The 26,032-nt window shown below is 34.8% G+C and overlaps 1 protein-coding gene across 1 annotated transcript in view; it reads right to left on the minus strand.

Annotated features, from left to right (window-relative positions):
• Window positions 1-26,032, minus strand: part of UBA6 (ubiquitin like modifier activating enzyme 6) — a 68,251-nt gene that overhangs the window by 15,814 nt on the left and 26,405 nt on the right. The window contains exons 10-23 of the mRNA XM_049790008.1: window positions 25,310-25,413; window positions 22,403-22,465; window positions 21,407-21,483; window positions 20,401-20,467; window positions 16,522-16,665; window positions 15,213-15,280; window positions 12,751-12,829; window positions 10,793-10,873; window positions 8,717-8,794; window positions 6,182-6,363; window positions 4,786-4,891; window positions 3,869-3,958; window positions 3,695-3,775; window positions 1,823-1,951 (exon numbers count right to left, since the gene is read on the minus strand). Coding sequence (XP_049645965.1) covers window positions 1,823-1,951; window positions 3,695-3,775; window positions 3,869-3,958; window positions 4,786-4,891; window positions 6,182-6,363; window positions 8,717-8,794; window positions 10,793-10,873; window positions 12,751-12,829; window positions 15,213-15,280; window positions 16,522-16,665; window positions 20,401-20,467; window positions 21,407-21,483; window positions 22,403-22,465; window positions 25,310-25,413 — 1,349 coding nt within the window. The remainder of the gene's footprint in view (window positions 1-1,822; window positions 1,952-3,694; window positions 3,776-3,868; window positions 3,959-4,785; window positions 4,892-6,181; window positions 6,364-8,716; window positions 8,795-10,792; window positions 10,874-12,750; window positions 12,830-15,212; window positions 15,281-16,521; window positions 16,666-20,400; window positions 20,468-21,406; window positions 21,484-22,402; window positions 22,466-25,309; window positions 25,414-26,032) is intronic.

Raw genomic sequence — 26,032 nt, forward strand, 5'->3', positions numbered from 1 at the left:
TAGGTTCATTACAGCATTTTATCTATAAACTGTTGAATTTTCACATTAAAGTTGAAACCAAAAATTGACAATAATCATGTAAAACTAATCTGAATGGTAATGGGGAAAGAAGATATGCATTTACCAAGTGAGGAAGCAGAGGGTAGAGACCACTTTTCTAAAAAGCATAACCAAGAAGTAAGTGAAAAAAGTAGAGATAAGTATAATTAAAAATAAAATAGAGGGGGCAGCAGTAGGTAAGGCATTTTTCTTGTAAGCGATCAACACTGGTTTATTCCTGGACATCTTAAATGGGTCCTAAAGAAGTGTGATACCTGAACAGACCCAGGAGTAAGCCCTGGCCCCAAAACAAAAATCAACAACAACAAAACTTTAAGAGACAAGAGGAAAAAAAAAAAGAGGAAAAGATGAACTCAGGGCCAGAGAAAGAATTAAGAGTGTATGTTCATTTTGTAAGTGACTGACCCCAGTTCAGTGACAGCACAGCTCATAGTCCTGAGCACTGGGCCTTTTCTGTAGACTACTTTAGTAGTCTTTAGACTAGTGGAATTTCTTTAGATTACTAATAAAATGGTAGTCCCTCATTATTTAGGGATCTTAGCTTTAATCAGCTGGTGTTACCAAATCTGTTCATGTGTTATCTAATAAGAGGTATGTTCTGAGAAATGTGTTGTTAGATGATTCCACTGCTGGGTGTAATTACACAAACCTGGAAGGTCTACTCCACATTTCCAACTGAGATCATCTTTTTTTTTGGTTTTTTTTTTTGGCCACACCCGGCAGTGCTCAGGGGTTACTCCTGGTTATCTGCTCAGAAATAGCTCCTAGCAGGCACGGGGGACCATATGGGACACCGGGATTCGAACCAACCACCTTAGGTCCTGGATCGGCTGCTTGCAAGGCAAACACCGCTGTGCTCTCTCTCCGGGCCCCTGAGATCATCTTTTAATGCACAGTATTCTTTGACTAAATGGTCAGTCATGATGCATGACAGCCCTTAGTCTCCTTATCTTCAAACAAAAAATTTAGGTACCATGATTTACAATATTGATAAGAAAATGATTTGCACAAAACATTCCAACATCATACCGCCATCAGAATTTTTAGGTCCAGTGTACGTTGACCCCCACACAGTGAGTGATGTTTTCTTCTAAAACCCAATTCTCAGAATCTTTTGTCTTTGGACATTTATTGCCTTCTTGCTGTTTCTTTATATGCCACACATGAGGGAGATCATTCTATATAGTCTCCTAATTCCATTCAACATGATACTTTCTAGAGTCTAGAGAAGTCATTCAAATAGCAGTAATTTACATGAGTTTGTTTTTTTCTTAAAGCCAAGTAATATTCCATTGTTTATATGTAATATAGTTTCTTTACAAAGGAATACAACCCTTGCCTTTTTAGTTTTTTTGGTTCGCGCTTGGCTTTTTTGGCTCAGGGATAACTCCTGGCTGTGCACTCCTAGTAGGCTCGGGAGATCATATGGGATGCTAGAAATCATACCCAAGTCGCTTGCATATAAGACAAGCACCTGCCCTCTGTACTATTGTTCCAGCCCCTAAATTCCTATTTAAAGCCCAGTTTTGTATAAAGAAAGGTAAGGATTACATAAGGGTGTAACTAACTGATAAGCATTTAGCTAAAATGTAATTGTATTCATTAATGCAATTATGCATTAAACTTCAACTGCACAGTAAATTGCATTAAACCACATCTACTTGTGAACCACCAGTGGTAAGCACTGTGTCAATATGTCACTTTACTATATCTCTAGACCCACATAGTGTTTTTTTATTAGTGTTTTAGAATGCAAACTTACCTTATGGTTAAAATATTTTTCAAATTTTAATCTTGCCAATTCTACACACTGGGGCCAATTTCTAGGTCTTCTGCTTAATAACTTAGTAACTTGAAAACAGCCTTCTAAACTGTGTCCGGTTTGTATTTTCTAGAATGAAAGAAAAAACCCATAATAGACACAATTCCGATAAAATATATATACACATACACAAATGGAACTAAACCAAAATACAAGTACATGTATTTTTGATTTTCATTTTTTCACTTCTTGCTCCTTTTCCCTGCCTTTCTCCTTCTTTCATTTGTTTGGATAAGGAAAAGAGCACATACAATTTTTAACCCTAAAGTTCCTTATTTTACAAGTTATTCTTATGTCTTATGAGCTGTTGTTAATCCTATAAAATACAAACTATAAAGACTTCTATAAATAACTTTTATTAAAAAGCCTGGAGTGATGGTGCAGTGGTAGGGCGTTTGCTTTGCACACGGCTGACCCAGTATAGACCAAGGTTTGATTCCCTGCCGTCCCATATGGTCCACCAAGCCAGGAAGATTTCTTAGCGCATAGCCAGGAGTAACCCGAGTGTCACTGGGTGTGCCCCCCCCCCAAAATCTGCCCTTTATACGCTCTGAAATGAGAATGTGAACTATTTGTTTCTATGGAAGATAGTGTGAAGACTTCTAGTATATTAAAAATAGACTTAATCCATGATCTAGTAAGTCAACACCTAAATCTCCACCCACAGAACACAAGAGCACTAATTTGGATAGATATAAACACACCTAAGTTTACTACAGCACTATTTACAAAAGGTAAGACATGGAAATAACGCAAGTGCTCAACCAAAATGAGTAATAAAATGATATATAAACACAAAGGAATAGATTGTGATTGCTGCATAAGAAGATGAAATCGTGCTATCTTCATGGGAGAGGGTATGCAAAGTGAAACAAGTCAGAAGAAGAAAAATCAGTATAGAATGTCTTTTTTCACACAGGATTTGTGAAGTCAAACATGGAACAAGCTCAAAAAGAAAACAAATTCTTAGAGTCAAGATGGTAGAACTAAAGTCAATAAAGGAACAGGACAGAGAATTGTAAGAGTTAAGTAAAGGGTCTAAAGGATTGGGGTGGAGAAATATTTCTATTTTGGGGATGAGTGAGAAATAGGAATAAATTCTGAAAAGCAGGAAACTGCATCTTTAACAGTTTTGTGGATCCAGAGTGATTGGTATAGTGGGTAGGGTGCTTGACTTGCACAGCCAACCAGGTTCAATCCCAGCATCACATGTTGTCCCCTGAGCCTGCCAGTAGTGACTCCTGAACTCTACCAGGTTTAGCCCCCAAGCAAAAAAATAAAAGGTAGTCTTTATAAACTAACATTAAGTCAGTTAAAAACAAAACAAAACAACGGTAAAGCTGCCTTCAAAGAGTTTAAACTGTTTGATGTGCTGTAGTTGTATTGTTAGGAACTTCTATTTGTTAGCTTAAATCATATGGTATTTGGTGGGACAAATCTGGTAAAATATTGAAAATTAATTTTTCAGTTTTACTGAAAAATAAATTTACGGCCTGTATTTTAAGAGCATTTTTATACTTAAAACATAGAATAACTTATTTTCTTTTAAAGATGTTAAATAGGGGCCAGAGCGGTGGGGCATTTTCCTTGCATACGACTGACCTATCATGGACCGCGGTTTGATCCCCCAGCATCCCATATGGTCCTCCAAACCAGGAGCAATTTCTGAACGCATAGCCAAGAGTAACCAGGTGTGACCCCCCAAAACAAACAAACAAACAAAAAAGATGTAAAATAAACTATTTGTGGGTCACTTGAAAATAAAATTATACTGATAGTGTCTGCATTAAATTATACTAATTTTTTTTTTACCTGTAACACTTCTTCTGCAGATGAATAGGTTTGCCAAAATTTATTAAATAGTGATGGCTTGTGAGAAAATGAACTTTCAAACTATAGGGAAAAAAGAAAATATGTTTACCAGAAGTTGATTTAAAGTTTAAAATACATTTTCTTTTCTATAACTTGAAAAAAGACTTTTATTACCTTATCTCTTGCCCATTGTATAGTATGTTCAATAGCAGCTGGAAAGGATTTTAGAGTACAGAATGGTATTTCCTCTTCTGGGGGATCCCGCTAATTTAGAAAACATAATAGAGAATTAAGAAAAGGCAATGAAACTTGACTGACTGAACCTGAGTAGTTTAAAAGGTAAAAAAAAATAAAATTTAGGTGGCTGGGAAAGATAGCTCAGTGATAGGATCAGGGGCACATACTTTGCATATGCAAAGACCCAAATCCTATCCCTGGCACTATACAGATACAGCCACTAAGCACTGCTGGGTATGGTTCTTGTGCCATCAGCTCTCCTTAAATGGAGTTGCTGGATCCAGCCTGGAACAATCCTGTTCAGAGTAGCCCCTTGATGCTGAATACAACTTGGAAAGCCTTCCGTAAATAAAATACGTAAAATTCAGGGGTCAGGATGAAAGCTTGTAGAGTGGTAATGCAAGCATGCTGAGTTTGGTCCCTGGTAATATATAACAATAAATCAAAAAACAAATTTTATCATGCTCTCAACTTTACAAATTGGGTGGTGGATCTTTTGAGTATCATAAAGCCTATTATTATTTTCAAATGATAATGCTATTTATATAAACCATATGTATGCAGACATTTTGGTCAATCTTATGAAAAATTGGTTCTATAGTAAGCTCCTGAGTAGGGAGCACATTTAAAGGTTGTTAAAAAACACTACACAAGTAACTCTGAGTAATGTAAGATTAAGAATCCTGAAAGACAAAAATTAATTGGTTTTTAAAAAATAAAAATGCATGTACACATGTGTAGGGATCATTACATATCAAAAACCAAAAGATGAGGAAAAATAAAACAAATTATTAATCGAGAAAAAAAGTTATAAGAAATAAAAGTTATTGGCTTTTAAAACTTGTTGCACTTACATGACTGTTATAGGATTCAGTCAAGTGAGGTACAATAACTTCAGTATGTCCCTTAGTTCCCATTGTTCCAGAATCTAGGAGGGGTCGTAGATTGGCTAAGCAGCGACTATCAGAAAAGATAGATATCAAATATAAAGCAATAATAATATTAATCAAAGGACATTTAACTACTTTCAACTGACCATTCACACATTACTTCTTAAATATAATATTTTTGGGAGACAGGCACATTACTACCAAACACGTATCCGTAACTTTCTCATACAATTTTGTTATCAATCTATTATTTCTCTATTTCCTATCCTTTCTCCACTCTCCCTAAACACACAACTTCCTAATTGGGCTTCAAGTGTGGCATGGAAAAAAAATGTCCCTAAGTATGTCCTTTACTGAGGAAACAAATATAAAATTCATCTGTATAAACAAAAATAAATGCAATGAAGAAAACTGATTGTTAAAAAGATCGTTATAAAAATCTGAATTAAGATTTTGGGCACTTAAGAAAAATGTAGAAAAGACATTAAATTCAAAGCTAAAAAGATAAGTAAAGAAACAATAGCCCATGAAGAAAAATAAAAATAATCCCAAACCCATGAAGAATATATACAGTCAAGAATATGTATAAAGAAACCGAAGTGATAGAACATCAGTAGGGCGTTTGCCTTGCACATGGATGACCTGGGATGGACCCAGGTTTGATTTCAGGCATCCTATATGGTCCTCCAAGCCTGCCAGGAATGATTTCTGAGTGCAGTGGTGCTCAGAGTCCATAAGCGCCAATGGCTGTGGCCCCCCAAAATTGAGTTTTGGGGCTGGAGTGAGAGCACAGTGGTAGGGCATTTGCCTTGCACACAGCTGACCCAGGACAGACCTGGGTTCAACTTCTAGAATCCCATATGGTCCCCTGAGCCTGCCAGGAGCTGAGCACAGAGCTAGGTACTCCTAAGTGCTGCTGAATGTGACCTCAAACCAAATATATATAATATATTTATATGTATTTATATAAATATAGTCATAGGAGATTTATATTAACTCTTTCCTCAGTCTGAAGAAGAGTTTGTGCAAATCCTGGAGAAAAAACTTGAAAGCACTGGAAAAACTGAAAGAAGGAATGAATAGTGGAAAAATGGAGCTAGGGTAAAATAGGCAGATTTTAAATGGGATGGTAGACATAAGGCATTTCATATATTCCATGAAAAACATTTACATCATATTAAGAACTTAAAATGTTATGTTAGGCTTAAGGAGTAACAAAAAATTGTTAAAGCTAGATTTGAGAAGAACTATAATAGGAACATAAAGAATACTTTTAAAGAATTTGAAACTTCTCAGTCAGGCTTTCATGAAAAAGAAGTGAAAACAAAGATAAATCTTTATGAACAATTTCAGAACATACCTGTCTACATATCTCCTGGCTTCCACATTATCTAATGCTGTAATAATTATATCTTGTTTATTATAGAAATCATCATTGTAAACTGCCTCAGTGGCTGGACAGACTTTGTTCAAGTGTGCCTCTATTTTTATCTGAGGATTTATTTTAAGGGTGGCATCAGCAGCAGTATAGCTCTTAGGTTTCTGAAAAAAAAAAAAAAAAATAATAATAATAATGGAAACTGAAAAAAACACGTTACATAGAAAGGCTATAATTGAACCTATATATTTATATCAATCAGGAATATATATGAAATGTAAATAATATGATTTCCATTTTAATTGTTGAAAGTATAGTCTGATAATCAACAAAACATTAGTAACAATTGAATTTAATATCTATTTTAACAATCAAAATAATATAATCAATCTAATTAACACAATAATCTAGTTATTACAAAATATTAATAAAACATGAATAATTTATATATTTAATAATGCTATTTAGTCCTGAAATTTGTACATTTTGATTAAAAATCTAACGACCTTTAATTACAGTTAAGTGTTTCAGTGTTATTTTCTTTTGTTTTTGAGTTACATCTGATACTCAGGAATTACTCCTAGTAGTGGTTGGGGTATACTGAAAATTAAACTTTGTTGGCCGAAGTACACTATTCACTGTACTCTCCAAGTATTCTTAAAGTACTAAAATCCAAGTAAAGTACATTTTTTTAAAATTCTATTTTATTGAAAAACTGTGATTTAAGAAATCCTTCATAGTTGAATTTCAGATGCATAATAAGTCAGGGCCCTCCTCTTTACAGTGTTAACCTCCCTCCACCAATGGACCCAAAGTGCATCTATACCACAACCTTTCGTCCCTGGCCTGCCCGTTTTGAGTTTAGATTGTTAAAAATTTAGGTCCCTGGGCCCGGAGAGATAGCACAGAGGTGTTTGCCTTGCAAGCAGCCGATCCAGGACCAAAGGTGGTTGGTTCAAATCCTGGTGTTCCATATGGTCCCCCGTGCCTGCCAGGAGCTATTTCTGAGCAGACAGCCAGGAGTAACCCCAGGAGCACCGCCGGGTGTGGCCAAAATCCAAAACAAACAAACAAACAAACAAAATTTAGGTCCCTTAATTTTATTATTGTTGACTTTGACTTGGATATTTAATTCTGTCCTTATTTATTTCCCCACCAACGCACTGAAACCAGTAAAAGTACATTTTTACCCAATGTACTCTCTCTAGCTCCCAGACTCTAGGCTTATTATTATTTATGTATTTATTGTTTTTGTTTTGGTATTTGGGCCATTCATGGCAGTGTTCAGGCCTTACTCCAGGCTAAGTGTTGTGCTTAGGCCTTACTCCTGGCTATGTGCCTGACAGGCTTGGGAAACCATATAGGGAGTTAAGTGATTGAACCCAGGTCTGTCATGAACTAGTCAAATGTTTTATCTACTGTACTATTTCTCCAACCCTTCATTTTAATGACATTTCTCTTTCCACACTATTAAGCTAACATGTTTTTATTTCTCAATACTACTAAATACATCCAAAGTATATATAATTTGTTAGATTTTAATAAACTACAAATGAATAGACCTTTAAATTCTTTTATCAATTAAAATGTGAAAAGTTAAGTGACTTAATTTTGTGGTATGTTGTAGCTTAAGTAAACTAAACCTCTAAACAAACTTTAATTCAGTTTTTTATATTTGAACATGTGAGGCAATTAGGTTAATCATACCAGCTGCTTTAACTTTTTTCTTCTCATAAAATTCCTATACTTAATTTACTAAATTATTAATGAATTGTGCAACAATAAAGTGAAAAACATTTCTAAAGTAAAAGCAAATTTACCTAACTAAGCCCTTACTTTTCTTTTTTTGGGGGGGAGGGGAGGCACACCCATTTGATGCTCAGGGGTTACTCCTGGCTAAGTGCTCAAAAATCGCCCCTGGCTTGGGGGGACCATATGGGACGCCAGGGGATCAAACTGCGGTCCTTCCTTGGCTAGTGCATGCAAGGCAGACATCTTACCTATAGCGCCACCTCACCAGACCGCCCCTTATTTTTCTTGACAAAGATTTTGAACTCTATTAAAAAAAAAGCTGAACAAAGACTATTATTTTATGATAAAAGTTTAAGTGGTCAAACAAAATTAAGAGCAAAATGTCTAAATACTAAAATTTAGCAACTCTGGCATAGACTAATTTGTTAGAACTTCATTAGGAAATTTAAGCAGTGTCATATCCTTTGCTTCAAGATTAAATAGGTAGACATACCTTAATCACACATTCTAACACACATATATCAAAACAAACAACTAACTATGTTTTACAATTCAGATTTTTATAGCTAAAAGTAATGCAAAGTTCAGTTCATAAAAGACAAAAAATTCTCCCCTTATTTCATCCCCGTTGTAATAATTTAAGAAATTTTAGCAATTTAAAAGAATATACTGTATTTCAGTTGGCTAAGTACCACTGTGTATTTACAAAAAGTGAACCATTTTCATGTTATAAATAATTTAAATTTGAAACAGAATAAAACACACCTGAATGTGTTGAGGACGAAATAGGAACTGTCTATTCAAGTTGGATTTTTCTATTAAGTCAGGATCTGTAATTGTGATCTAGTAGCAAGGAAAAAATATTATGTTAACAAATCATTTAGAACATTTTTACTTTTCTCAGAAAAATTCTTTAAGTTTAAATTTTTCTAGATGATTTTGGTCAGTAAAGCTCACAGTAACAATTTCTTTTTTTTTTTTTTGGTTTTTTTTTTTGGGGGCCACACCCGGTAACACTCAGGGGTTACTCCTGGCTATGCGCTCAGAAGTTGCTCCTGGCTTGGGGGACCATATGGGACACCGGGGGATAGAACCGCGGTCCGTCCAAGGCTAGCGCAGGCAAGGCAGGCACCTTACCTTTAGCGCCACCGCCCGGCCCCAGTAACAATTTCTAAGGTTATCCATTCTACCTTCCTTTCCCTTCCCCTTCTTCCTTTACTATTATTATTTGTTATCATGCTGGGGGGATGGATGGTACATGTGTGGCAGTTTGGCATAAAGTAGTAAACAACCTTGGTTTGGGCATGGAGGTTACGTACTTTGTTGTAGCACTGAGAATCACAATGGCAGAAACAGGGATCACACTTGCTATACTTTGGGATTGTGTCATGGAACAACCACTGTCTTCAACATGCTAACAAGACACCCTACCACTTACTGACTGAGCCACCATGTTTGGGCCTCTACAAACTTTTATTTTTTTTTTTGGTTTTTTGGGCCACACCCGTTTGATGCTCAGGGGTTACTCCTGGCTAAGCGCTCAGAAATTGCCCCTGGCTTGGGGGACCATATGGGGGATCGAACCGCAGTCCTTCCTTGGCTAGCACTTACCTCTAGCGCCACCTTGCCAGCCCCTACTAACTCTTTTTATGTTGGTATTTAAATATGATTTGCATAGGCACAAACCGACTAAAACCGTAATTCCTGTGTGAAACTTTTTTTTTTTTGTGGTTTATGGGCCACACCCAGTGATGCTTAGGGGTTACTCCTGGCTATGCACTCAGAAATTGCTCCTGTTTTGGGGGACCATCTGGGAGGCTGGGGATTGAACCAGTCTGCCCTGGGTCAGCTGCTTGCAAGGTTTACAATTCAGATTTTTATAGTTAAAATTAATACAAAACTCAATTCATAAAAACAAAAAATATTCTCCACTTATTTCATCCCCATTGTGATAATTTGAGAAATTTTAGCAAATTAAAATATACTGTATTTCAATTGGCTAAGCACCATTATGTATTTACAAAAAGTGAACAATTTTCATATTATACAATAGATAATTTAAATTTGAAACAGAATAAAACACTACTAAATGTATTGAGGATGAAATAGGAACTGTCTATTCAAGTTGGATATTTCTATTAAAAACACAATGCGCCCTACCAATGTGTTATCACCCTGGCCCCGTTTGAAACTTTTCTAAATATTATTAATAAAACAAAAGTGAAAATATCACTATTGCAGTTTAACAAGCTATAAATGTGAGCTATATATTTTAGCCATTTAATTACTCAGTCACCATGATAAATCTATGAGAAGCGAGTTTAGAGCATTTAATAGCACAAAAGTAAACAAAAAATACATTTAAATATAATATGGTTTATCAATTAACTCGTATTTATACTCTTAAGAATTTAGTGTATACATTTACATTATCTTTTCATAATCACCAATTGACACTATCTGAATATTGTTCAGCTTTCAGTTAGCTTCTTCGAAGTAGATTAATATATAATTATAATATGAGATAACAATAACAGAATCAATGTGCTTTATGGTTTAATACTTCCACAGTGGATCCTAACTGATAATATTATGAGGTTAGTATTAAAGATATATTTTATAGTGTTAGGGAAAGTGAGGAGTAGAGAATTAAATTAAGTTGTTAAAAACTCCTCTAACTTTTGAAAAGTGGTTAGAATACCATAGAGAGAATCCTCCAATTTCTAGTTTAATGCTCTATTTCAAAAACCAATGCTGAGGATCTATGAAGTCAAGTATAGTTTACAAATTATAGAAATAGAAACATAATAATTTAAGAAATACAGTATTTTAATGTCTTACCATTCCTTTCTCTTTGCCCGTGCCAACACCAAGTAAGGCAAAATTTTTTAACATTTCACAGCCTATGGCTCCACACCCTACCTATGGGAAGAAAATTGATTAAGATCAGACTAAATAAAATCAGAAGTTTTTCCTAAAGAGCATTTCTTCCTAATTTGGTTCAAATGCTAAAAATTAAAGGAAAGCATAATAGTAGTACAGATGGTAGGTGCTTGCCTTACATACAGACAAGCCAGGTTTGACCCCTAAAACCACATATTGCCCGGTCTCACACCCAAGAAGTGAAAGTGAGTCACAGGGGAGGGGTGGAAAAAAAAAAAAAAAGAAAGAAAAAAAAGAAGTGAGTCACAGAGCCAAGAGTAAATCCTGAACACAGCAGTATATGGTCCAGAAAAAAATTTTTTTTGTTAAAAATATTTATCATTTGTAATTTCTTTTACTAAAAGAATTTAAGTGGTACAATTGCATTAATTAATGCCTCAAAACTTTACACAGAAAGTATAACATTTACCACATATTCACTTAATATTGTTAATCTAATTTAATATTTAATATTATGCCCCTAAGCAGAGACATTTTATAATGTCAAAAAGGCAGAAACTGAACTTATGTTACTTTTTAACTTTTTGGATTTTTGGTCACACCCGGCAGCCTCAGGGGTTACTCCTGGCTCTATACTCAGAAATCACTCCTGGCAGGCTCAGGGAACCATATGGGACGTCGGGATTCAAACCACCGTCCTTCTGCTTGCAAGGCAAACACCTTACCTCCATGCTATCTCTCCAGTCCCAGGTTACTTTTTAAATTTTTTTGGTTTTTGGGTCACACCTGGTGGTGCTCAGGGATTACTCCTGGTTCTGCACTCAGAAATTACTCCTGGAAGGCTCAAGACACCATATGGTGAGCTGGGGGCTCAAACCCAAGTCACCCACATGCAAGGCAAATGACCTACCCATTGTATTCTGTATCTGGCCCCAAATTTATGTTACTTTTTAGTAGATTCCACTCCTGGGGTGGCAACAGTCCCTATTGGGGTATATATCAGTTCCTCACAAATGCTAGACGTGTGTTCTACCATTTAAGCTTAAATCATATTCTCAGTTTTGAAATTCTTTTTTTTAATCTATGGTATAAACAAGTAATATAAAACATTATAGCTCTTAAAATAAAAAAATTTCTTAAAGATCATTTGCAAAATTCATTTTTTGAATAGATCTTACTTTCCTATTACCAGTTTCATGTAAAAGATAATTAAAGTAGGTTTCATATGAATGGCAAAACTTGGTAATAGCTGGTTTTCACCACATTTGAGAAAATGATTAATTACTACACATAAGCAGTATTTTCAGGACTCATCATAATAAAAAAAAAATCAAATGGTGAGGCCAGAGCAATAGCACAGCGGGAGGGCATTCGCCTTGCACACGACTGACCTAGAAAGGACCTTGGCATCCCATGTGGTCTCCCCAATTCAGGGCAATTTCTGAGCACATAGCCAGGAGTAACCCTGAGCGTCACTGGGTGTGGCCCAAAAACGGAAACAAAAAATTAAAAAAAAAATTCAAAGGGTAGGATCCAATAGGAGAGAAATCTGGGACAAAGACAAAAATGATCCAAACAGAACAACAAAACAAAACCCCCACTAATAAATTGTATTTGATTATAAAACAAAAACAAAACCCATAAAAAAAAGAATAGCATTCCATAATCAATTTTAATGCACTATTTCTTTAGAGTCAGGGTTGGTAAACTAAAAAACAGTAAATATTTTAGCTTAGGGATATGTCACTATTACAAGTACTTAATTCTACCATTTTAGCTTGAAAGAATTAAGAAAATTCAAAAAGCTACCAGGATGGATTTCGTCTGTGGATCACAGACTACAAAATCTTGTTTAACTCAATGTTATACAAAGGTTTTGAATTATACTATTCAACTCCAGCAAAATTAATACTTACTAAGAAGATATTCAAATTCTGCAGCTTCCGACACAAAGTGTCTCCAATACAAGCTCGTAAGGAATCATATCTATCTCCACTAAAAAATAAGTAAACAAAAGGATTAAATAAGCAAGATTAGTTTAATTACTGTTCAAACTGATTTAATGCTGTACTTAGAATACAGTGTTAAGAGTTTTCCCCAAACTAAAACAAACTATCTTATTTGAAAGGAAAAAAGAAATAAGAAAATCAACATTTTTTTCCATTTAATGTATTATGTCCAAAAGTCTTAAGTGAAGGTGACTTTAAGTAGAAAGACACTATTTCCAAAACTTTGGAAGTCAATAAATTAAGTTGACAATAAAACCATTCTCAGAGATTTGAACCTAAAAGAGTGAAGAAAGAAGTAATACAGGTTTCCATCAGGCAATACAAATGTTAACCCCACAGCTTAGGAAGCTAGAAACAAATCCACAAATGAATCCTAAAGCTGAAAGAAGGAAATAATAAATCATGCAGAAATAATGATTATAACAGAAATCAATGATATAGAAATCAATATAGCATTACAAAGGGCCAATGTAACCAGGAGCTGGCCTTTTGAAAGAATAACAGGACAGAAAATAAGTAAATCAGAGATGAAAGGAAAGAAATTATAATAGAAACCTCAGAAAACAAAAAGATTCTAAGAGGTAACCATGAACAACTATGCCACCAAGTTAGAGAACTGAAAACAAAACAAAAGGGAATATATTCTTAAAACCATACAACCTCCTAAAATTGAATCAAAAGGAAGTAGAAAACCTAATAGGGCAATCATATGCAAGGAAATTAAAAGTTATTAACAATTTTTTCAAGATGTAAAAAAACTCTGGTTCAGATGGATTCACAAGAGAGTTCTAACAAAACTTCAAAGAAGACCTAGTGTGCAAACTCCTCAAGCTCTTCCAAATTTAACAAGATCCTCATGAATACTTCCTTGGGCTAGAGATGATAACCAGTTAGGGTACTTGCCTTGCAAGAGGCCTGACTCTGGTTCAATCCCTGGCTTCCCATATAGTACACTTATGTCCTGAGACTTCCAGGATGGATCCCTGAGCTCGGTGCACTGCTGAGTATGCCCATCACAAGTTCCTAATTCCCCACCCCTAAAAAACAATACTCCTTCCTTAATAGCTTTCATGAAGTCAACACATTACCCTAACACCAAGAGCAGAAGGATAACTAAAAAAAGAGAATACATATCAATATCCCTAAAGGCCCTCCCGCCCTCCCCCCTCAACAAATTTTTTATCAAACCTAATCAAATAATGTATTTATCAAAAGAACTACACATGATCAAGTTTCATTCAAGGGATGGAAGTGGTTCAATATACACAAATTAATTAGTGCAAGGCACTATATGAACAAAAAGAATTATTAATAATCATATGATCATATCAGCTGAATAGAATGTAAGCTTTTGAATAGTCAATATTCATTCACGGTAATAAATCCTCAATGAAAATGGGATGTAAATAGGGATGTTAAGATATGTAACTCAAAAAAAAAAAAAAAAGAGATGTAACTCAAATGTAACAACAAACCCACAGCCAACATCATACTGAATGGGGAAAAAATTGAAAGTCTCATCTCCAATCTAATCAAGCCACATTGGAAAATAAATAAAAATATCATTAAATCCAACTGCCATGATAATATAAATAGAAAATCATGGAGTCTTCTAAAACAAACCAATGTAGAATAATAGCTTATACATCAACAGAAAAATGTGCTGCATTTCTATATACAATATAAATATAAAATAATAGGAATCACTTAAGGATATGAAAGACATAATTGAAAAAATAAATATATTAAAAAATAGGCAGAACACTTCATGACACTGAGTTTAGAGGTTTATCAACAAAATCAATGCCACTGGTCAAACAAAGTAAACAAATGGAATTATAGCAAAGTAAGATGCTTCTGTACTACAAAAGAAATGATAACCAGAATAAAGTCATCCTTCAGACTGGATGAAAATTTTCCCACTGCTGATCTGACAAAATTGATTACCAAGCATTGGAGAAGAGAAAGGGAATGATGATCTAGAGGGACAGTGGGGAAGGGTTTTAAGAAGTTTGGCAGTATACAGTAACTTTGAACAAAATCCTTTATTTATGTACTAAAATATGACCATCTTAACTAAGCTGTAATAAAATAAAAAATCAAATAAATTTGAAAATAACAAGCATGATTGAAACGGACACTTAACTGTTTGCACTTATAGTCTGATAATATAATTGAAATAAAACTTTATATTATTTATATACTGGCAAAGAAATTGTGTTATTTTGTCTCTTTCGATAGAGAAAATTACTACAGAAGTTAAGTAAGTTAGGAGAAGTAGTATCTAAAACAAGTGAGTACTTAGACAAAATCTATTGATCTAGTTTCCTCTAACAAACACATAACTAAGAAAAAAGTAGCTGATTTACCGTGGTAAAAACTCTTCACGGTCAGGTCTACGAAGGGATTTAACAACATCTGCGGCTTCAATATATAACTTGAAGTAGAAGAGAAAAATAAAACTTACTACATAGTTTTATACTTAGTTTAAACTTACATTAAGGTATTCAATGATTAAATTCCAATGAAAAATACAATTAGATAAAATCAAAAAGTCCTATTTAATTTCAGCTAAATTTGCCTCTTTTAATTAAAAACTTGTTTTTTAATAAGGGCCAAACACTGGGAGTTAACTTTAGAACATTGAATGTGCTAATTATCTACCATTAACCCATATCTCTGATAATTTCAGCTTTGCTTGAACAATTGATAATTAATAGTCTATTTTCTAACTTGAGCTACTTATATACCAATTATTAGTAGTACACTGCATAGGAATTGACATAGAAAGTCACAATTTCAGCACTTCTAAAAATAAACAGAACAAAATCAAATCTCATTTGTCATCATTTAAGTTATTTATATGGCTTAATATGAATATAAGCAACTGTCTATTTGACTATAATAACACAAAAGCCTTTATTAAGAATAAAATTTAGGAGCTGGAGAAATAGTATAGATGGCTAGGCATTTGTTTTGCAAGCTATGAACCCACAATTGATCCAGCACCCTGTGTTTCCCCAAGTCCTGCCAGGAGTGATCCATGAGAACAGAAGAGTAAGCCCCAGAACACTCTGATATAACTCTTCCCCCCAAATACTGTAAATTATATTTCCCAACCTATTAAGAGTTGAATTTAGATTTTCACATCTGAACTTATATTGTTTAATAAAGATAAATGCTATACACAAATTGTTTCAAGTTTCAGAAAGGATAAAAACTGTCCTTTGATAACCTCTGCCAATTATTCCTTCTTAGTAAAAATAAGAATTTCTATTGTGTCTTCTGATGAATGTACACTACATAGTTCTTAAGATTTAGAGATTTGTAACTAGAAAAGGAAAGGTTCTAAGATTCGATGGAACAAGTTCAAGAGTATTGACATCTGAGGAATAATAAACTAATAGTATAAAAGACTAAGTATAAAGAAAAGGAATTAATTCTCTCATTTTCACAGAAGATAATTTCAGAATGCAACTTTAGGTTACATACAGTCTGTAATTTCAACTTAAATTGTCAGTTGCATTTACGTAATGAAGTTCTTTTGACAAATGACATCTCTTATGTGAGAGAAAATATTTGAGGTTCTTACATTAATTACAACTACATTTATAATTGTAACTGGCATTCACTGTAAGGGTAATTCCATTAAAAAAAAGATTAAAATACAAAACTAACCCATTGGCTCAAAGGAGAAAATTTCCCTGTCACAGCTTTCAATACTTCTTGGCTAGCAATACCTCCTACTGCTGCAGCAAGTGGAGGTAGAAAGCCTCGAGCAGTCCAAGAGAGCCATTGCACAATGCTGGCATTTACTTCTGGCTGAAACACAAGCCAAAAGACAGCATCAATAATATTCACAAAGTACATTCAAAATTTCAATGATAATTTGATCACTTTAACTTCTTGAACAACCTATTTTATAATTATTATGTCAAGAAATGGGTTAAAAAGACTGAATATTCACATATACTTTTTTTTTTTACCTTGATATATATTGTAAAGGCATAAAAACATGAACTCAGAAAAGTACGAAACTATACAGAATTAAAAAAAATCAGTCAATACATGGAAACTATTACGCTGAATAAAGTAAGTCCAAGGGAGAGAGACAGAAACAGAATAGTCTCAATCATCTATAAAAATACATTATTGTAATAATACCCAGAGACAATAGAGATGAGGTGAGGGCTGGAAGGGCTGGTTCACGATATGAAACTCAACTATGAAGAGCTGTGCAAGTCAAAATTTCAATAAAAAAATTTAAAGAAAAAATAGTGATAATAGAAAATTAGATGAGGGGCCGGGTAGGTGGCGCTGGAGGTAAGGTGTCTGCCTTACAAGCGCTAGCCAAGGAAGGACCGCGGTTCGATCCCCCGGCGTCCCATATGGTCCCCCCAAGCCAGGGGCGATTTCTGAGCACATAGCCAGGAGTAACCCCTGAGTGTCAAACGGGTGTGGCCCAAAAACCAAAAAAAAAAAAAAAGAAAATTAGATGTATACTTTATACAGAATACAAACTAAATTCATTAAACTACAAAATTCCTAAAACAAAAAGGCATAAATCAAAAGAGGAAAAAGATGTTTTATCAAAAGATCTGTTCTTCAAAAGATATAATGGAGGCCAGAGAAGAAAGCTAGTACAGCGGGCAGGCTGCTTGCCTTGCATGGGTCAATTTAGGTTCAATCTTCAGCACTCCATATGGGACCCAGAAACCCATCAGGAGTGATCCAGGAGCAGAGCCAGGATTAGGCCTTGATTATTTCTGGTTGTGGCCCCCAAACAGAACTAAAACATGAAAGGACAACCTGATTGATAAAATAGTTATGAAATAAAAGAACCAATATACAAAATATATAAATACTTCTCTCAATCAGACACAGGGAGATAATAGATAGGTTAGGGTATATGCAAAGATTCATTTCCTGAGTCTGACTGATAAGACTATATGCTTCCTGAGCAAGCATTATCAGGTACAACTCTGGAAGCCTCCAGCATTGTGAATGTGGCTCTCATTTTCACTTATACTACATGGTCTGAGCTGCAGCACATTCTCTTGCCAATGAGTTGAACCAGAAACCAGATAGACAGTATGGTTGGCAGTGGCCCAGGCGACCTCAGAATACTGACTGCTAAGGTGTTCTGTGCTCCCCTAAAGAAGAATTCTATTAACAGAATATAATGAATAACCTAATTACAAGTATCAAAGATATCTAAATATCAATAAACTTAAGAAATGATACTAAAATTCATCAGTATTAATGAACTGAATATATGGCAATTCCCTATAAAATTAAATGTACACTGCCATAAGAAGGTAATAAACTACTAGGTGCCTATGCAAGAGAAAGTATAACAGGCTGACACCAAAACCTCTGTATGCATGCCTGTCAGTTTTATTTATAAGTGTTCAAGTTGTAAAAAAGGTATTTAAAACAAGAGTTTCAAAAGGAGATGAAACTGTCCTTTGATAATCTCTACAAATAATTTATTAGTAATAAATAAGGATTTTTATTCCCTCTTGATGAATTTACACTACATAGTTCTTATACTTTGAAAACATTTATAAAATTGTAACTTATCATTATAATATTTCTTTTGTTTGTTTGTTTTTGGGTCACACCCGGCAGAGTTCAGGATTACACTCAGAAATCGCTCCTGCCAGGGTTGGGGACTGTATGGGATGCCAGGATTCGAACCACCATTCTTCTGCATGCAAGGCAAACAAACGGCTTACCTTCTATGCTATCTCTCCGGCTCCTCATTATAATATTTCAACTAGTTAAATTCTAAGATAGTTCTGATGTTTTTGTAAATAAATATTTGTAAATTTCAAATGCTCATCAACTGAAGCTGGGATAAACTGCAAATACATCTATACAGTAGAATATTACTTGGCAATAAAATGGAATATACAACATGAATAAAACAAATTATAGGGCCCGGAGAGATAGCACAGCGGCGCTTGCCTTGCAAGCAGCCAATCCAGGACCAAAGGTGGTTGGTTCGAATCCCGGTGTCCCATATGGTCCCCCGTGCCTGCCAGGAGCTATTTCTGAGCAGACAGCCAGGAGTAACCCCTGAGCACCGCTGGGTGTGTCCGAAACCCCCCCCCCCCAAAAAAAAACAAATTATAAACAAAACTTAAGTTAACTTTAATCACTCAAAAGGCTATATATAATGCCATGTGATCTTATTCATGTTCTAAAAAAAGGTAGAACTACAGTTATTGCAAAAGGTTAGTTTGAAGAGAGGAAATAAAGAGGCATGAAGTATCTTTATTTTTAAAAATGTTTGTATCTTGATTGTATTAGCTATACATACAAACTACAGAACTCAGGAGTATGCCCTGAGCACAGCCTCTCTCTCTCACAGACACACATACATATCTTGCTTGCCTTTGTTACTTTGCTTGCTTATTTCAATTCTAAAGCATAGCTGTGTTCTCCTGAACAACTGCTTCTCTCTTGCATCAAATTTCCTAATTCAGTTTCAATAAAAACTATCTTGCTTCATCAAAAATAAAGGGGGAAGGTAAGATTTAAGCTCAGAAGGCCTGACAAGTAGAAAACTTGGGTGAATCTCCAGAATGGAGTGATGTTTTAATTTATTTTTTCTAAGTTTCATCTCAATAACAATTGTTATTTTAGCCACAGACAGCATTTTATTTCCATCTTTCTACAACTTTCCCTTACTACACAAATAATGGTGCTTCACTGTTTTCTATAAATTTGAAATCTGTTTCAATAGCATAAAATATTTATCATTATTACTACTATCAAAATTAAATGTTTTAATTTTTCCCTATGTATAAAGAACAAAATAAACTTTCAAATAAATGAACAAGCAGTGCTAGTCTGATATTTGTCAAAATGAAGCTGGCTAGCAGGCACTGGTACTATAAAGTGAAAAAACAATTCTCTATTTAAAAATGTACAAAATGAAATTAAGAAACTGAATATGTAACAGAAGACTCAGGACTTTTACAGTTTATTAAGTTCAATAATTAAATCTATTGGTTTACAACTTATAACCTGGTTCATCCCAAAATCACCCCTGGTTTCTTTGTATCTGTTTACAACATGGTTTTTACCCCAACAGAGATTTTCCTGACTTGGCACGTCATCAAGCAACCAGGGTGGGACTGGTTCAGGATAGGCCTTCTTTCCATAACCCCTAGTCTCTAGTCACTGTACTTAAAAAAAAACTGCAGTTGCAGGCAGCTCTCTCACTTTGATAAAGGAGACTACTACTCAGCCACAGGTATTTCATTCTCAACTTTGTTTGAGACACTTACACTTGCTCTAAATCCACTTTCCCTGGTGAAAACAAGGCCTCTGGGGCCATTACAAAATCTTAGATAATACTAGGTAAAATAATAAGTCATAATTTATTTGTATTACATATACATGTACTACTCTAATCACTTTATAGTGCTACAAAGTCAGTATTAAAGCTGAGTTTTGAAGAACAAGGCAGTCAGTATTAATAAATAGAACATTCGTTTATATATTAACAAGCAAAATTATTTTTGGTGGTTAACTTTAAACATTCACCTTCTCTTCCAAAGTTTCACTTATAGATGCAGTTAGTTTCAATAGTTCTTCTGAATCTTGTTGGCATCTAAGATTAAAACAAAGTACCGACTTCAGTTTTTCCAGTAGCTATACATAGGTCATTGTCAAAACTAAAACATAAGAATATATTTTAGAAAACACAGGAATTTTGACAAGAGGCAGTACAAAGCATTTTACTGACTTGAAGATCACTGATTAAATACTTTCACAGAACATTAAAATATTCCATACAAAGAATAAAAATTCAGTATTTTAATTATTTATTTTTTCCAGTGGACTGGGTTTACTGGAGAGAAGGGGTGAATATACTGCTCTGAAAGGAAACTAGAGAAAGGGCCTGAGCCTAGGGAGAGCAAGTATGGCCAAGAGTCCCATGTCCTGTCAACTCCTAATAAAGTCATGAAATTTTCCTATACATGGAGAAACAGAAACTATTATGCTGAGTGAAATTAAGTCAGAAGGAGAGAGAGAGACACAGAATAATCTCACTCATCTATGGAGTTTAAGAAAAATAAAAGACATTATAATAATACCCAGAGACAATAGAGATGAAGGCTGGAAGGCCACAAAATGAGCTTACCATAAAAAGTGGTGAGTGCAGTTAGAGAAATAACTACACCAACAACTATCATGACAATGGTAATGAGTGAGAAATAGAATGCCTGTCTCGAATACAGGCAGGGAGTGGGATGGGGGGGCACTGGTGGTGGGAATGTTACATTTGTGAAGGGGGAATGTTCTTTTTTCATAACTGAAACCCAACTACAAACATGTTCGTAATAATTTTTTATTTTAAAAAGTTGTAGTTTTAAAAAACCTCAAAATAACTTGGGCCCTCGAGCAGTGCCATGTGTGGCCCCAAACCAAAACAAACCAAACTAAAACTTAATATTTTTAATTTGTAATTTCTATAAAATTTAATTTATAGTAAAAGATTTACTATAAAATATTGTATTTATAATGAGGGAAAATAATTTCCAATTACCCAATATTTGGCTTGCGATTATATTTCTCCTGAAACTGGTCCAAGGCAATCATAGCCATATGAATCTGCAAAGATGCCTATGAGAAATAAAAATGCTGTTAATATTTGCTGAGTAGTTAATATAATATAATCTAGGCACAGTGTTCATGCTTTGAAATATTATCTTCCTCCCTACAGTAAATGTGTTATGCCTCAAGCAGATAAGGAGATAAAAGACTTGTAGAAGATACAAGACAACATATCAAAACTATGATCCATGTTTTAGTAATACATAGAGGTTATACAATTTCAGGTGGTCTAATTTATTTTTATTAGGCATCCAATCAGAACTTACAATGAAATCAAATGAGTAAGAGCAACAAAACCTCTCTCTTAGTTCATTCAGACTTTTTGTTCTATTAACATTTACAAATTTAGACACTAGTAATATAAATTCTCTCCTTATCACAAACACTTTCACTGTTACAAAAGTGTATCCAGCAATTTGCATTGTAAAATTTGCGGGGCGTGCATGCTTGTATTAAATAAAACTACATAGGATTAAAATAAATCTTTTAAAAACCATGCTGGGGAATGGGAGGAAGGAGGAAGGGAGACCTCCAAAGAAGTGTTCTGAGGGTGTGGGGGTTGATCCTGGCAGCTTCACGTCAAGTTTTTAATTCAATGTAGGACCAGAGGATGAAAACAAGCAATTCGCCTAGAGTCCTGTACTCTAAGGGCCTAAAAAAAAACTATTAGTAAGCTCATATTTGTACAAATTATAATAATTTTATTTCTATATAACCATAATAGCAAATCATAAAAAACTAAAACTTTCTTCTATTTGTCTATAATATAAATTCTTGTTTGTAATCCTAGGGAGTCAATTTTAGATGTATGATTATCATCTTTATTAAAATAATTTAGTCTAAAAGTACATATAATTAATCTATTTTAACTCTGTAATTTATCAAAGACTATCCTCAAATCTGTTTCCCTTTTCGGACTTTCATTTACCTCAGGTTTTCCGAAATCTGCAATGAGGCACTTTGGATCTTTGATCTGCTTCTCCAGTGATTCCTAGAGAGGGAGGAGAGAAAGATAGAAGAAGGGGGGGGGGGAGTATGGAAAGGGAGAAAAGGGAGCAAAGATAAGAGGGGGGGAGAGCAAAAGGATAGAGGGGTGGGGAAAGAGCAAATAATTACTTCACAAAACATGCTGAGGGATGTCAGAACACTAATAGCTATCTCTTTTTTGGGGGATGGGGTGGGTTGCAGTGGTTCTCAATCTTTTTAAACATTTCACTGTTCCTCAGACTGCTGGGAGGGCCGGACTATAATAAAAACAAAAACTATGAACAAATTCCCATGCACACTGCATATGTTTTATTTTGAAGTAAAGAAACAAAAAGTGGGCCATAGTTTGAGAACCACTAGGAGTCACACCTGGTGTGCTGTTGGGCTTCTTATAACATAAAATCCCACCTAGAACCTTTATACTATCTCTTAAGCCCAACAATGAGTTTTTCTTCCAAAGGTCTGAAATAAAATTAAATACTATATTTGAAGTGAAATATAAAAACTGATACCATTCACTGTTTGAATAGCACATATCCCCATCCCATTCTACTCTGTGGAATCTCAAGTAGTATTAAGGGAACTCAGAGTCAATTAGTGGTGATAATTGAACACATTAGTTTGTTATGGCTGAATACCAGTGGCCAGAGATGTAGAGCTGGTTAGGACCCTAAATGCCAGGAACCCAGAAACTACTTGGATTACACACTAGTAGGGCTGAGAGGGCACTAGGACTACACATGGTGGTGCTGGGGGGGGGGGGGGGAGAGGAATGGGGAGAAACAGGTAACAGGCATCAAATAGGGCTATTATCAAGTAAAACATGTACCCAATCAGACCCCTATGTATATTATATCCTGATCTCACATTTCCTTTAGTTAATGTTAAATTTAACATTAAGTGAAGATAAGTTGTCTACATAGTAAATTTAGAAATAAGAAATAAACTGTGTATACTTCACAAATCTTTTTTTTTTTTTTTACAAATCTATTTTTTAAAGAGAAAAGCTACTATATATTTTTTTTTTTTTTTTGTGGTTTTTGGGTCACACCCGGCAGTGCTCAGGGGTTATTCCTGGCTCCAGGCTCAGAAATTGCTCCTGGCAGGCACGGGGGACCATATGGGACGCTGGGATTCAAACCGATGACCTCCTGCATGAAAGGCAAACGCCTTACCTCCATGCTATCTCTCCAGCCCCAAGCTACTATATTTTTCTAAAACAAAATGATCAACACTTGGGGCAGGAGAGATAGCACAGTGGTAAGGCATTTGCCTTGCATGCAGAAGGACAGTGGTTTGAATCCTGACATCCCATATGGTCCCCCAAGCCTGCTGGGGGTGATTTCTGAGCGTATAGCCAGGAGTAACCCCCGAGTGCTGCTGGGTTTGACCCAAAAACAAAAAAATAAGATCAACATTTATCTGGAGCATGGTACAGCAGTTGGGTGTTTGTCTTGCATGCTGCTGACCCAGGACGGACCCAGATTTGATCCCCCCTGGCATCCCATATGCTCCCACAACTCTGCCAGGAGTGATTTCTGAGTACAGATGCAGGATTAACCCCTGAGCACTGCTGGGTGTGGCCCAAAAGCAAACAAACAAAAAAACCAAACAAACCCAAAACATTTGTTATACTTGACAAGAACTGAAATAAATTTATATGTAGGGCTAGAGATGTGACTTGGTGTTAGGAGCACTCGTTTTACTTATGTGAGGCCCTGGATTCAATTCTGAGCATCAATTAAAAAATCCAAAATTTACCATATGTAGAAAAAAAAGCAAAAAAAGAAGAGACCAAAATTACCCATAATGACAAAAGGAAGTTATACACACAACAACCTGACACTTTATGGTGTTTCACCTTTTATTTTGTTATAATTTTGGTTTGGACACAGTGTTGTAGAGGATTATATTTAATAATAGCTCTGGGAAAAAGTCTTGAGAACTTACAAGAAAAACATAGAGGTATTAGATAGCATACAATAAGTAGTCTAAGGTATTAAATTACTTAGTTCCCTGATAAATGTTCTCTACATAAACACCTATTTCCTTTTAATACCAACTTACAGCATTTTGCCACCATATGTACAACTTAAAATGAAGAAATCTTAAATCAACTATGATAAATAAAAATATCTTATTTTAGAAAGGAAATAATAAAACATTTTCCAATGCCTGTTTATTAAATGTCCAAAATATATGACTGGCTTTATCTTTGGCCTTAAGAAATAATTAAAAGAAATTTAACTGATGACTCAGGAAGGTACAACTCATTTGAGGCAACACAAAGGCTATACATTTGATACTCTAATCAAAACTATTTTTGGTGATAGCATTTTTCAAAGGACACCACCATCCTTAAAGTAGGTATGAATTTTTGGTAAAAATCTGTCAGGCCTTTAAGATAAAATGTTTGGCTTAGCGCCCCAAGCCCCAATCAAGGTAATACTGAGTTTCATTATTCAGCTGTAGGAGTACCTTCTTTTTCAGACCTCTACAAAACTATTATATTAAAACCACCATCAAAGTGCTATTAGAAACCTTTAACCCATTTGCCTCTATGCACTCTGGCTCTCTGGCAATCTAGATTCAAAGGTTAGCTTTGGATTAGTTTTATTTGTCCTTACTTTGCTCTCTTTATATCCCACATATGAATGCTATCATGCTACTTGACTTTTTTCTAACTTATTTTACTTGTTATAGTACCACATCTCCCAAACCCACTTATTTTGCTGCTATTGACGAGATTTCATTTTATAGTGGTATCCTGCTGTGTGTGTGTGTGTGTGTGCGCGCGCGCGCTACCATTCTGGTCCTTAAATATTTTTAAAGCAGAAAAAATACTTACAAAGTAAACCATTTTAGGAGTCTTAACTTGTATAGCTATGCCTCCATGTAAATAAGGCTCCATTTCTGTAGTATCACCAATGCTAAAGGAAAATGGTGATATCACTATAAAATAAAAAGAAATACAATTATAAATTGATAAAGGTATTTAGGTAAGAACATTTATCAACAAAATGCTATTTTACCCCTAGTCTAAAACAGTAAGCTATCAAGATAACTGAGACAGGAGTAGAGTGGGGAAGAAGGGAGTATAGTTTTGGTAACTCACTTAAAATTTGTCAAATCAATGGGAACATGGCAAAAATTAGAAGTTATAGTAAAGGAAAAAGTATGTCTGAAATTTTAGATACTAAATTTCTTCCCTTCCTTCCTTCATGAAGTAAAATAATGTTCTTTAAAGAAATTCGGAGAAATGAGGGTTAGAGAGATATGTGCTTAAGAGAGAACATGGGCTTCTCCAGAGATTCTCTAAATTCATAGCTATGGGATTCTCTAAACTGAAACTGCAATGTTTATGTGTATGTGTCTGTCTAGATATGCATCGTATATTTCATAGGTAGAATAATATTATATCAAGTTCCTAAAAATAGTACTTTACTTCATTTTTAATATACAAAAATTTGAGAATTACATATTTACACATAGCTGAAAATTGTTTCCAGTAATCACTGATGTGAAAAATATCACTTTAATATTTTGTTTTAATAAAAAGGCAAAGGGCAAG

Source organism: Suncus etruscus, chromosome 16, assembly GCF_024139225.1.
Source record: "Suncus etruscus isolate mSunEtr1 chromosome 16, mSunEtr1.pri.cur, whole genome shotgun sequence".
NCBI classification, from domain to species: Eukaryota; Metazoa; Chordata; class Mammalia; order Eulipotyphla; family Soricidae; genus Suncus; species Suncus etruscus.